The sequence below is a fragment of the Ostrea edulis genome, chromosome 8 (assembly GCF_947568905.1).
Source record: "Ostrea edulis chromosome 8, xbOstEdul1.1, whole genome shotgun sequence".
NCBI classification, from domain to species: domain Eukaryota; kingdom Metazoa; phylum Mollusca; class Bivalvia; order Ostreida; family Ostreidae; genus Ostrea; species Ostrea edulis.
Genome location: NC_079171.1, coordinates 32,818,708 through 32,833,904, shown reverse-complemented (window position 1 = coordinate 32,833,904; position 15,197 = coordinate 32,818,708). Strand labels below are relative to the sequence as shown.

Here is a 15,197-nt window from a genome sequence, read left to right as displayed (position 1 = left end):
AGTCTCTGAGGTTACCTCTGATATCTTTTAAAAAACGGAAATCGGACATGTCTCACGAACGGAAGTGGTGAGTTTTATCAAAATGAAAAAAAATAATTATCTAAGGGTATTACAATTTTTTATCATCTCTGAAAATTGCAAGAAAATCCACCAAGCCATCTCTGAGAAACTCATTCTACAAAATCTGAATATCATACATTTTCCAACCACTTCCTGTCTGAACCGGAATCGACGGGCTAACAGATAGAAACAGCTATCAATCTCATACTCGCCGTGAGCACTATATCAAGTAAACGGAGAAATCTGTAGTCAAAATCAGTGTGCCACGACCGACTTTACCATCGGTAAATTGGTTAAAAATATAAAGAAACCTGTTTTCCCGTCGGCCTCGTCAGCAACCATATGGAAATCTAAAAATAAAAAATCATAAATATACATATAATGTCTTAATTGATTCATGACATGCACTTAATTCTGTGAAATATTCATATACAGAGCCTGGGGCATACTGCTGCCCTATTCCCACATCAAATCGTTTCTTTCCCAGACCAAAACGTTCCGTTCTCATTTAAAACCGTTCGTCTCAAACCGTTTGTTCCCACATTCGTCATTCGAAGTCGTGCGTCAATTTGTTATTGTAGGTCAACCTGGCGCTTAGTCGAGATGGATTGATTTATTGAATATTGTTTAACGTCCCTTTCGAGAATATTTTACTCATATGGAGACGTCACCACTGTCAGTGAAGGGCTGCAAAATTTAGGCCTATGCTCGGCGCTTATGGCCATTGAGCAGGGAAGGATCTTTATCGTGCCACACCTGCTGTGACACGGGACCTCGGTTGCTGTGGTCTCATCCGAAGGACCTCTCCATTTAATCGCCTCTTACGACAAGCAAGGGGGTACTGGGACCTATTTTAACCCGGATCCCCACTGGATAGTCGAGATGGAAGACTATCGCTGTTGATTCGTTACAATATTCTAAAGCTGTACAAGGGTGGATATTTCTGTAATTCAAATCCGTATAAATTTACAGAGAATTTGCAAGTTCATCACGACACGACAGGGCATGTTTTATTTTGTGGGTAAAAGGCAAATTTGCTTTTACCAATATTGTAAACGGAAATGGACTTTCTAAATAAGAAAACTTGTGAACATAATAAATAACAATAATGTTGCTGTCAATGAAAAGAAGTTCTTAATTTGGGAATTCTTACTTTATTCATCCAGTTGTTATATTTTGTCGATGCGGAAACAAATTGGCAAAGTGTGAGATCCACGTTAGGTACTTTTATTTTAATATGAATTTGACATGTCCGTGTTGGAAAATTAAAATGAATTACATACTTAAAATTTCAACTGGTGTCAGCTTCATGTACTAGTGTACAGGAGAGTGGAAATGAAGTCCACACTATATGTACCCGGCGCATGTGACATTAGGTCCCTTGATATCCCTTTATAGATTTTAGCAAGTGTCTTCAAAGTCGTTTTAACGGTAGTGTACCGAATGAGGACCACCAGGTGTACCATCAATCAGCATATCAAGCAGCAACTTGTTCGCACGTTTCATTGCTTTGTGGCCTTCTTTGTGCGCCACCTTCTTGATATCATTGTTTTTAGATGGGAATCAATTTGTGTAATTTACATGTTTATTCACTCATTTGCAAACGTAGTCATTAGTAAACGGTTGTTAACTGTTTTAAAGTTGTCGCAGTCAATTACTTTTAATAGTTTTTTGTTTTGTTTGAACTTGGTTTATTACTTCGTTATCTTCACCTTTCATTAGTTTGAACATGATTAATAAATTACAGGTTCACTTATAGTGGTGTTTAAATTTCATTAAACGCTTCAAGGATTATCCAGTAACAAAAACTGAGTCACATGATACAAGATGTTGTGCTCACATATGGGTTTTTCTATTTCGAAATTGCGGAATATTTTTTTTTCCACTGACGATTTCTCAGAGATGGCTGGATGGATTTTCTTGAATTTTTCAGGGATGATAGAGGATAAAAATACCTCCAGACTTTTTTTCTTCATTTTTTTGAATTTACTTCCGTTCGTCAGATATGTCCGATTTCCGTTTTTTTTTTTCAAAAATATTTTGTCCGCGCGAGATCTCAGAAACAGTAAAAGATTAAGATACCAAACTTACACGAGTGATAGACCTTAAGGAGTAGGCGAGCCAGTTTGGGTTAAGCACGTCCGCCATCACTTCCTGTCGTCAACGGAAGTGATAAAAGAAATCGAAAATTTCAACTTTTCTTTTTTTTTTATATAAAACCTTGCATCACTTTATTGCATCTCTTTTGCAGTTTCGAAATATGTAAGTCCCACAGGAAACAAAAACGACAACTTCCGGTTATAAGAGAAAATCGAAATAAATTGGACATTTGTATTTCCCATAAATCTCGCTTGTGAATGAAGTATTTTAAATAATTTTCAAATATGTTACTGACACTGACAATATCTAAAGTAACGTCAACTATCTTTGTAAAATCTACTTCCGGTCGCGCGATTTCCTGTCCTCGAAATGAGATTTTGTTTATAAAATTACTCAGCAACATTTAAAGATTAAGGCACCAAACGTTCTGGATAGATATATCATGACAAGTAGGTTTGAGGAATATGGTTAACTCCGTCAGCCGTCACTTGCGGACCTCACCGGAAGTGATCAAAGAAATCGAAAATTTCAGATTTTTTTCTTTTGACGCAGAACGAACATTAGCTTTCTGTTTCATTCTTGTTCTTTTGAAATATGTTGATCCTACCGGAAGCAAAAACGGCAACTTCCGGTTTTAAAAGAAAACTGGAAAAATTGAGTTTTTGACTCTGACTGAAATCTCGCTTGTATATGGAGTATTACAAATGATTTTCTTGTATGTTATTGACATTGCAAATGTTTAGAGTAACTTAAAATATTTTGGTGAAATCTACTTCCGGTCGCGAGATTAGCAGTCTTTAAATGAGAATTTGTTCAAGCTAATATTCTGCAAATGTGAACGAATGAAGTCTCAAGTTTTCAAGACTGATAGTCAGTCATCAGTGTGTTTCCATCATGTGAGAATCGTGCGTAGCCGTCACTTCCGGTCGTGACAGGAAGCGATATAAAAATATGCTTTTTTGAAGTTTTTTTTGTTTTGACAGATATTGGGGCTATTATGGATGATGATTAGGTCTTGTTCATGTAAAATATGTCCACCGGAAGTGCCGACCGAAAAACTGGAAGTTGTCTCAAATATGGGTATTTTTGAAGAAAAGTTAGAAGTATGATTAGTTGAGAATTATTAAGGTGTAGAATGAAATATTTATTCAATTGGAGCTCTTCCGGTCATGACCGAAAGTGAATAAAGACAACAGGAAAATAATTCGGAAAATAAGACTTTTCACTTTTTGAATAGAGTTTCCCCCTTTTTTTTGTCGACACGATTTCTCAGAGATGGCTGGGTATTTTTTTCCAGTCATTAATTATATCCGATTATGTTCCAATGCATTTCACAAAACTGGAACCGAATTTGACTAAAGCAATTTGAACTGCAGTTTATTTCCAACACTGATGACCTTAATATCAACGGATAATGTGTGAAGAAAATGAACATTCAATCGACAGGAAGTAGTATAATGGAAGACCTACTCATTACTAGTAATGATTTTCTAGTTATTATTATTTTCCTGCCGTAAAAAAATCGTCTTAAGACTTATCGAAAAACTTTATAGTCCATTATATAGTACTTCTTGAGAAACGAATACATTTCACCCTGCGTAATTGAACTTTGACCCCTTACGGAGTTATTGGACCTTTCGTAGAAATCATTGTTATCGCTATTACTTTTTAACCGTAAATGATGGGAGGATGAAACCTTTCATAAAGCATAGAGGGTAATTAGTAGAATCGAATAATTTCAAATGAAGGGATTCGTTGTCCCTTAAAGGGAGTTAATGCCTCTTTTAAGTTTTGTGATTTATTCGTAAAACATGTCAAACTTGAGAACGGTTTGTCGTAGAGACATGAGACCAACTGGAATACGATCTTTGACCTTGAAAATTAAGTCAAGGTCACCAGCAAAGGAAAAAATAGTACTTTTTATACTCTCTTTCCTGCTTAAGATAGCGTTGACATATTATATGGGTAAGTATTGACTTCTTGATTTGTTCCGATAGTATGCATTATAACTTTGAACTTTGACCCTTCTGTCAATTTCAGAGACTCGCGCTGAAAACCTTGTTATCGCTACTCCTACTTAACGGAAAGTCATAGAGACATGAAACCTTCGCTAATGAATTCACAGAAAAAGTATCTTGCATAGAAATATTAATCGAAGGGATACGAAAACCCTTAAGCATAGTTATTGACCCTGAAAGTCTCTAATATCATTATCTAAGCCTATAACTTTTACATTGATATAGTGAAGAGACATGTCCCAGTTGCATTAAGACCGATGAAATTGACCTTCAAGATGATGTCAAAGGTCAAGGTCATCATTTTATTTTTATTTTCAAGGTCTTTCATAGTATTTTTAGCATTGAGAAGCTAACCGAAAACCCCTAAGCAATAACCAATATTTATTGATAGACCAATGTACAATGTAGACGAGAATTGTGCGTGTATCATAATATTCAAAATGATTTAGAATTTTAAATTATACAGAAATAATATTTCAAAAATAACTGAACAGGCCTGGATTTCTCGAAAAAAAATCTCAAATCTTAAACTCAGTTTCAACTTAAGTCTGAGGTTTTATCTCAGTTGAGATTTTTCCTCAATTACATTTCTCAAAACGATCTTAGTTAAATCTCAGCTGAGTTAATCTTATTACTCAGCTGAGTTTATTCCTCACGACACTGTCAAAAAACGTAGCTTCCGCACAGCTGTATCTTTCGTAAACAAATCGTCTGCTTGTCTTCTGCCGCGTATAACGTCAAGATGGAGGACTTTCCTAAAGCACGTAAACCAAATTGGACCGAAAGAAAGCGTTTGGCCTTGGTGGAGGCGGTCCGATGCAGAGATGACCGCCTTTTCGGCAAAATGAAGGGGCCAGGGGGAGTGAAGAACTCTCGTGTGAAGGAATCGGCGTGGGAGGAAGTCGCCCAATTCGTCAATGCGTAAGTACTGTGTAATATTTTTCCTATCAACAAAATCTGTGTACCTTTTATTGAAAAGGAGTTCATCCTCGGAACATTGCACAAACGCATTATGTTTTAAATAAATAAATAATTTAATCGGATGAAATTAATCTTAATCAAAATCTAAAATTTCTTAACTATTTTTGACATCCATATATTCATTATCAAAGTCGAGTGTTTGTTGATACATGCTACTGAGACGAATTGTATTGGTACCGATCTGCTCATTTTGTTTACCGGAAGCGAGACCATCGTATCATACGAGTTTGGGATTACCCCGAATGCGAATCTACACCTTGCTTCGATTGCAATGGAAGTATATTTTCATATCCCCTATATAAACTCGATTTCTATTTTTAACAAATATTTTCATCTCACTATGATTAAGACGAACGTGTTTTACACATACCCTATAGGCCACACCAATTTGTAAAATAGTTCTTCGAATTTTCAAACAAAAAAAGTGAGGCGAGAGGGCGAAATTATTTTACAAATATTATTTTTAATTTTGGAGATAAAAATTATGAGGCGAGCGAATACAAGAAATATAAATATTTTTAATTGAATTAAGTGTGATTTTAAAAAGCGGGCGCCTAAAAATAAAGATCTAAAATCATCGGATATCATTTGTTTACCACATAAACTTAATATTTTTCAACTTTGTTGATATAGTTTACAATAAATTAGAAGTATTTCAGGTTTCAAAGACTTATTTTCTTTATACCTAATACATGTACTTTGCAACGTTAACTGATAAGGTCTTTTTGAAGAATTTTATTTAAGTTTCATCTCTACAAACTTTCGATTCAGAGATATGCATATTGCTAGGGACACATCCAGTTTTGACATTCATTGCAAATGCAATATCCATTGCATCGCTTTGAGCATTTTTTTTGAATTTTGATATGACATCACCAAACCTTTTGTGAATTTGTCGTTAACTGTCGGTCGGGTTTAAAATAGTCATCGATCAGTACCCCTTGCTTGTTGTAAGAGGCGAATAAATGGGGCGGTCCTTCAGATAGGACTGCAAAAACTGAGATCCTTGTCACAGCAGGTGTGGCACGATAAAGATCCCTCAGTGCCATAAGCGCTGAGCATAGGCCTAACTTTTGCAGCCCTTCACCAGCAATGGTAACGTCTTCATGTGAGTGAAATGTTCTCAAGAGAGACTTCAGTCAATATATAGGCTAATCAAACAATCAATCATACGCTATCAATGTTCTCTAAATAGTGGCATCGAATAGCGCTTCAAAAGTTTCATCGGCTTCCAGCATAAGGAACAACTTCCAATCCAGTGTTATGAAGTATCGTACATATTAAGATATACATCATGAATAACTTTACCGTATTACACTGTTAGGAAATTTCTCGAGAGCCCACATTTCTGTCATTTGTCAGCATATACATCAAGGTTATTTGTGCGCTTGTTGTAAAAACTTAAAAAAATATTTACGGATATTTTTGAACACGCGGGCGGATATTATTTTTTGATAATATTATAATTTAGATTTGTTACAACTAGAAGCGGCGAATCCGACGAACTAGATTACAAATTGGCATGGTCTTATTACTTGTTACATGTACCAGTGCATTTCCGAATTTGAATAGTTCGAGTTTTGATTACTGAGGAAGTAGTCGTAATATACTACAGACGCTTGTGTTATAAACTTCGCAAGCTATGCTATATATGTATACGTGTACCATAGCATGCGAGGTTTTTGAGATAAGTACTTGTGTATTATATATATACACATGAACCGTTAATTTTGTAATCGTCATGATTGTAGGGGATCTATACTAGGCCTATACCATCCCCAAATAAAATGTTGTGTTTTTTTTTTAGTTATTTAGGGGGTAGCATAGTATAAGTTACCGGTTCCTGCAATATCTATACCCAGCCTTAATGAACATCAAATGCATTTATGTGTGTGTACATATATGTAGATATACACAAACACACCGTCTGTATGTCGCTGTTAGAATTTATTTTTTTATATTTTTTTTTTTTTTTTTTTACAAAAATGGAATTTAATGTGCATTTATGAATATCTACATGCATCTGAAAAATGCCAGATTATACCTAAAAAAAATATATCAGATTTTTAAAAAATGATTTTACGATATAACTAACATTTAATTGAAATCAAAATTTAAAATCCATTTTAAACTCTTGTGAATGGCTACATATACTTACAACACACATGAATTATTCACTTATGTGCTATACAGCTAATATTTTCAGGAGATGTATTGTACCGAACCTTATTATGGGAAATGAATGATTTCTCATTCCCAATAAAATATGGTTTTCAGGATATTTTACAGATAATTGTGTAGTCATACTTTATGAGTTTATCCTTTGTTCTTTTCATTCTAAATTAAATTTGATTACATTCTATTAAAAATATATGATATGGTAATATTTACTAAAATGATCCATTAAATGAACAGTCTATAGATTTTTTAAAGAGCATTTCATTCTATTTCACCTTTGAAATAATACAATGTATGTGTATTATGTAGACAATCTGAAACCAGTCAAAGGGGGACTGAAGAGGTGAAGAAGCAGTATTCAAACCTAAAACAAAGGGGTATGGCATGGGGGTGGGGGTTGTAATCGCATTAAGCCCATCTTTTATGGTATGTTCAACTTTCCAACTAGTACTTCAACATGATAACATTCATCGATTTTGTATCATATACAATAATGACATAGATCACGTTGATGTTTAATTGTTTTTCTCCATCTTTTTCGTCAATGCACAAAATGTAGTTCATAAGGCCTATTATAGATGTTCCTGCTTTCTCTTCCGTATTATGGAGTACATTGAGGAGAGAGGAGGGGGTGCAATCTGGTGTAATTTCAATTTGGGGAGATGGGGAGACATTTGTTAAAGAAAACAAAGTATGCTTATATTAACATTTAATCATCGTATCTATAAAAAAATTCCTTAAAATTGTTACTAGTATAGATGTTCATATAATATACATGTATGTTTGCATGTCTCCACAATTGTTGCTAAATATCAGATGTGCATCACTCTTTCATTTTTTATAGTATACTGATGTGAAAAATAAATTTCAGCAAAGGAGAAAGCGGATGCCATCAGGAGACCGGCAACTGGTGGATGACGAAAGCCTCCCTCGCCCACTCCAGTGGAGGCAGAAATTATTGATGGAATGGGGGACAGGCCTACATTGTGTGGTCTGTCTGGAGGACATGACACAGAGGAAGGTATATAGTGTACATGAATTTTCAAAATGTAACCTATTATGTGTTGTATACATGGTACATACACCTTTCACAACCAACTAGCTCTATTACATGTATACATTGATTGATATAATTTTGCTCTTATTTTAGCAAATTGTGTTGCAGGGTATACCCAAGAAATACAGACAAACAATTAAATTGTATCAGTTAGTAAGGCCAAGTATTAAAAAAAAAATATTTGATGTACATTACCCCAATGTATAATATTCATTCATGCCAAATAATTAAGGACTTTGTGGGGGGAAATCTTGACATCTTCTGATGCCAAAATAAAAGTTAATTTTCATATTTGACAATTAATGAATTATCCATGTCCATGATGTATTGAATGATTCTCATTTATTAAGCCAAACTCCTAATTTTCATATTTAACAATTATTCATGTCCATGATGTATTGAATGATTCTCATTTAGCAAACCAAACTTTTTCTCTTGATATAAAATGTCCAACCTTGAAAGTTGTATGTTGGAGTACATGTACATGTGCATCAAACAAATACTTTTAATTTTGGCCCAATTTATATGCAACTCTTAACTGACATAATTCTTGTAATTGTCTTTTCAATTCTTGTGTCTTTTCTAAAGTTTTCTACATGTCACCACCACCCCCCCCCAAATATGCATTGAAAAACAGTCCACATTTCACTTTACAACATATGTACAATGTACCTTTAATCATACATTATTAAACAAACTTGAAACTTGTACCATTAATATGGTTTGTCGCATGAACTCGTAATGTTTAAATTGTTTTATTTTATTTGGATGTTATATTTTATGCTCTGATTAATCTTATCATGTTTTACATTTTACATTGTTAAAGCGCTTAGAGTAATTACAAATTATATAATGCGCTATGTAAATGACGCACATTATTATTATTAATATAAAAACAGTATTATAAAGATACAGTTGTTCAACAGAAAATACATAATGATTTTGTCGAGATGGAACGAAGTTTATTTACACTAACACTATTTTTCATTGCAGTGATACTTTGCTCTGTGCCAAATGATGTGCCACAGCAACATGCTTCCTCATCTGAGATTGCCTCCACATGTATGTGAATATGAAATAATTCATAAAGGTTTCATTGTTACATGTACATGTATTTAATGTTAGCTCACCTGTTAGTTCAATGGAAGGGCCATGCCCCTTACAAAGGGGAGATAATTACAGAAATGCAAAAATGGGTTGGGGTAATTAAAATCATCTTAAGAACCACTGGGTTGGAAAAATTAAAATTTACATGACGAAGCAGTACTGCTTCCTTACATAATGCCGATTCAATTTTGTTAAAATCATGGTCCATGGTTGTAGGTCGCCCCGACCTACAATAGGGGGTCAAAGTTTTACATGCGAATATATAGGGACATTCTTTAGAAATCTTTTTCTCTTGAACCACTGGGCTAGAAAAGTTATACATATACAAAAGACATTAACTGAAATCATTCAATGTAGAATTGTGTTTTGCAACCATTCTGCTGCAGAACCTGATATTAATTGAAATCTTGTACTTCTATTTCATGATTTATGTACTACAATTTGTAAATGATTGTAGCCAGTTCCAGTGCAACAGTGAACTGTCAGGTCATTGACTTGGGTCCATTGCCAACACCATCCACATCAAAGAGACGGAAGACGATGGAGGATGAAGAGATCTTAACCCTTCGGACAGAAAGGGAGGCTTACCAAACAAAGACAGGAAATTATAGAATGAAAATCAAAGTTTTGCAATCTAAAATGGACAAGGCATGTTCAGAGCAGTAGGCATTTTGTTTTTACTCTGTTTCCCCCTCTTCTTTTTCTCCCCAATACTTTTTTGTCTGGGAGTGTTCTCAGAAAGTGCTCAAGCACATGAAGTAGTAAAAATGTATTGCATGTCTTTTGTAAATCTTCTCAAGAACCACTATTCCCATTTTCAATCAAAAGTGGCATAAATCATCCTACATTGAAGGGGAATGAATTTCATTCCAATGAAGGGCCCTGCTCCCTCAAGAGAAGGCAAAATTAAGTTAGGATCATTTGAAAATCTTCTCAAGAACCACTGGCCCAGAAAAGTTGAAATTTTTATGAATGCTTCCCGACATAGTGTAGATTCGAGTTTGTTCAGATCATGGTATTTTTGGGTAGTGTGGGACCAAAATAGTGTATCAATGTTTTTCAATGGTAATGTATAGGATTAATCTTATAAAAATCTTCTCAAGAAAAGCAGGGTCATTAATCATATTGATATGTGACAAGACCTGTCTTTTGGTACCAAAGCTTGTGAGTGATGTGGCCTATGGGCATCTTGTTCTATGAAATCTTTTGAAAGTTATATCTTGGATATATATTAACAGTTTCAATTGATTGACATGGTCAAAATGATCAATCTGCATGCACATGTGCTTTGCTTTGATTGGCAGATATTTAGAAAATCGATAAATTCCCTTATGAAATAAAAATTGGAATGATATAGACATCATAGGTTCAAACAATAAAAACTGTATATGTAAAATGATTTGTTGTGTTGAAGCACAATGGCATCACTTCTTTAGTAGTGATGAGAGATTGGGGAACATCCATAACGATCTCCGTTACAATTAGAACTAGTTATTTTTTGTTTCTGTTGTGATTCACAGGGTTGGTATATATTCTATGTACATGTATGTGTAGAACAGTAAAATAATATTCGAGAGTAAGAATTTACAAGTACATTACAAATACTATTTAGGATTTCTTCATCTTCCATACTTTTTCCATCTCTTTGATGTAGGTGTTGGCATTGCTAGATCATTTTCCTATTAACATCTATGGGTTTCAGTAGGACTATATGTGTGTAAAACTTTGCCTATTTATGTATAAGCAGAATGTTATTGTACAGCATATTAAATGTTTTTTATCTACAGTATCAAAATGTTGTTATCTGGAAAAATGTATGGTGCTATTATTTTTACAAAATTTGAAATAGACAAGGTATGTAGTATGGCTGGGAAGATATACTTGATTTGTATGAATTAATGTAAAATATTATGTATACTTTGTTTTGATGCATTCCAACATTTCATTTTGTGATGCATTAATGAGTATTTATATTCAATGAATATTTCAAAGGGACATGGACAAAATTTGAGCCGAGAATTTTCAAATTTTATTTTCCCATTGCTTTACTAAGGTACAGTGTATTTTTAATGGTCAACCAAAATTTGAGTGTCAGTTGTTGAGTTACAAGTTAGATACAGCACTCACAATTATTTGTTATGTAAACAAGGCCCGAACCATGTTTTCGTATACTTATAGATTGCTAAGTATATTGAATTTATTTTATTATCGAGTGAGAGAATTTTTCATCATAAAAAATGTGTTTTAAACAAAATGAGATGTGACAAACTCCAGAAACTGTTTAATTGTGTTCCGAATTAACTTGTAATATGAAAAATCTGCTTTAACCAAAACTTTTACAAGTATATTTAACTTATATGAACAAAACATGACACAAGCTTGTTTACACAACAAGGACTTGTGACCTCTGTATCTCCCATGTACCTCGACAAATGACATTCGAATTTTTGCTGACCATTAGAAATACCTTTAAAGTTAAGCAATGTAAACATTAAAACTGGAAAAATAAAAGTTTGAAATTTTTCAGCTAAAATCGTGTCCATGCCCTTTTAATAGTCATCATTTAAGAAAACATTTAACCTATCTTTTTTGCTGTATATCGTCCAAACCTTTAGTACCGTATAAGTTTTACATTAGTAATATATAACCTGTTTTATTTCAAGAAAAAAAATGCCTGACAAATATAATCCCTAACATGATTGCCATCTCTTTGGTCCCCAACATCAAAACTAACATCCTCCTGGTTTACAAATAATTCGTCTACATCTAAGATATCATTTCCTTCAATACCAATGTTGTGCAAGACTGGACAGGCCAAAGTGATACTGCATGCCTTGTCTGGAGTTGTGCGTAGGCCAGTGGACAAACATGAAAATCGTTTCTTAAGAATTCCGAAAGTCTGTTCAATGAGAACTCTTGTTTTAGCATGGCAGTTGTTGAATTTGACTTCTGCTGGAGTAGAGGGAACAGGAAATGGCGTCATAAGATGGGGCTTGCAGGGGTATCCCGAGTCACCAAGAAGGAAACCTTTGTATTGTCCTGTTGATATAGAAAAAATATTGTACAGTCTAATGTATTGGTACACTATACTATCCCAAAGCCTATAAAATTCTTAATTGATGATATATACCATTTTCAAAGGCAACAGAGATACGACTGTCTGTAAATATTCTACTGTCGTGCACACTTCCTGGCCATTTCGCAACACAGTTTAGGATCCTATACTTAGCATCACATAGCATCTGAAATCATTATTTTATAAAGAATTAATTCAAATTATCATTGCAAAAACAAGTTTTAACTGTCAGTTTATTGGACAATAATTTATGTCATATTTGTTTGGTAATAGTCTCCTATGCGATTACATTCAAACTAGATGTATGAACTTGCATGCAAAATGTTTGAACCATCATATAGGTTATATCCTGAGATGTATATAGGAAGTTTTTGAATACCGGGGTATTTGTGTATAATGAATCCAATGTTGTATTGCATCATCTTCGCTAGCCAAGTGTCCGATTTACTTACTCTCATGAGAGTAAGAGAATCAGACACTTGGCTAGCGAAGATGGTATTTTATGGACATTACTGTAGCGTTTCGGTGTGTTCCTGTATTAGCAATATGGTGATAAAGTTGATATGTTAAATGCCACCAGGTAATATGTGTTATGTTTCGCTCATGTGAACTGCTGGTTGGTGTGATCTTTTCAGTCTATCTTTGTTGTCTTCATCATTGTTGTCATCTTTGACATTCCATATTTTAATCCATTGATTGAATGTTTGTTGTTTTTGGAATATTTAGCCATTGTACAGTAGTATTTATTAAGCATAAAACTTCAAGTTATGAAAACATGTTATATTGTGTAAATTAAGACTTGTTTAACTAGTTACCCATCTTCACAGATGAGCAATGTCGCCCATAGGCCCTGTTGTTTCTGTTGTGGCATAAATGAAATTATTAATACATTATCAAAAATCATACCATACTGTGTTGTGTTGTGAAATCGAATATGATTCATGAATATGCTAAGGTTAAATGCAGAGAATACCTGCACATTAAGAGAATGATATCCTTTCCTATTCACATAGTCTGGTTCATTCTGTGATGGTGCTTGCAGCTTGATGAAGGTCCCATCAACACATCCCAGAACATTTGGGAAACCTAGATATATAATATTTTGATAACTTATGATCATTTGTTAATATTGATCAGACTATAGTAGAAATATACATGAAATGGTGTATTACTTCATGTGTGGAAAGAGTTATATCTAGTAATTTTAAAAGATTTCAAAATTTAAATTATATTAAAGTACAATTCTTGGGTATTGAAATTATGATTTATATAATCTGGCTCATTGATGAAAGGTGCTTTTATTTTGATGTAGGTGCCATTAACGCAGCCTAATACATTAGGAAACCCTATGACAAATTGATAGAGATTAAATTGTGTACAGATAATGACGGCATTATGCGTTACCAATCTTTAGACTTTCATATATATACGTTTCTAACCACACTCCCATTGAAAATTTTAAGTCTAGATCCACCTATACATTGAAATAAACGAATACTTCCGCAAATATCTGCTTTATTTATGTGTCCGAAATGGTGTATTATTTCACGTGTGGAAACGAGTTATATCTAGTAATTTTAAAAGATTTCAAAATTTAAACTATATTACAGTACAATTCTTGGGTATGGAAATTATGATTTATATAATATGGCTCATTGATGGAAGGTGCTTTTATTTTGATGTAGGTGCCATTAACGCAGCCTAATACATTAGGAAACCCTATGTCAAATTGATAAAGATTAAATTGTGTACAAATAATGACGGCATTATGCGTTTCTAACCACACTCCCCTTGAAAATTGTAAGTCTAGATCCACCCATACATTGGAATAAACGAATACTTCCGCAAATATCTGCTTTATTTATGTGTCAGAATCAAATCAAACTTTTTTCTTATAATCGATTGTACCACGATAATACATGTATATCACAAGTGAAGCAATGTTTTCATTCCTAATACGTATGTATGTACGTTTGTTGTTCAATACGAAAAATTTGCGGTACGATATAACCTGAGTTGCAGAATTATTTCCCTTGACTTGTCGATGTTGGAAGTTTAAATTACCTGCAATGGCAAAAAATTCTTGTTTCACTTGTACCATTCTTGGACCTGTCGGCATGTTGATAAATTGTCTTGCCACCCAGCACAAACCACGGCACACGTCTCTCACTGCTCTGCATATGGAAGGTGGGGAAAGAGAGGCAAAGGTGTCCGAAATAAGCGAGTAAAACCCACCAGTCGCTAAAAACCTCAGTGTTACGAGGACTTGAAGAAGGGGTGGTAGAGCGCAACTCCTCAGAGTTTCGCGTGTAAGAGAAGGGGCGAGCAAACCAGTGATGTAAAGAACTGTATCAGGCCTAAATCGGTACCTCTTAAACACCTTTACTTCACACAAATTTTCTAATGGATTTTCGCGATCCACGAGTCTGTTATATGCTATAAGCTGACGATGCCGGCGACGACGACGTTGTGATCTGTTTTTGATCGCCATATCTGAGATGTAAGATAAGATTTGAGACTACTAAGAAGGTATCTCAAGATTTAATCTCAGCGGAGTTATAAATCGATCTTAGATTTTTTTGAGAAATCCAAATATTTGAGTTTTCTCAGATTTGAGATT

At 34.2% G+C, this 15,197-nt stretch overlaps 1 protein-coding gene and 1 pseudogene across 1 annotated transcript; one reads left to right on the top strand and one right to left on the bottom strand.

Annotated features, from left to right (window-relative positions):
- Positions 1–4,920: 4,920 nt before the first annotated feature.
- Positions 4,921–10,167, top strand: LOC125662057 (uncharacterized; annotated as a pseudogene).
- A 1,987-nt stretch (positions 10,168–12,154) lies between these two features.
- LOC125662054 (putative nuclease HARBI1) lies at positions 12,155–15,068 on the bottom strand. Its single transcript, XM_056147565.1, has 4 exons — positions 14,642–15,068; positions 13,551–13,663; positions 12,632–12,743; positions 12,155–12,540 (listed from the first exon to the last, which is right to left on the bottom strand). The coding sequence occupies exons 1-4, from the start codon at positions 15,066–15,068 to the stop codon at positions 12,155–12,157; spliced, it is 1,038 nt and encodes a 345-aa protein (XP_056003540.1).
- Between the last annotated feature and the right edge of the window lie 129 nt (positions 15,069–15,197).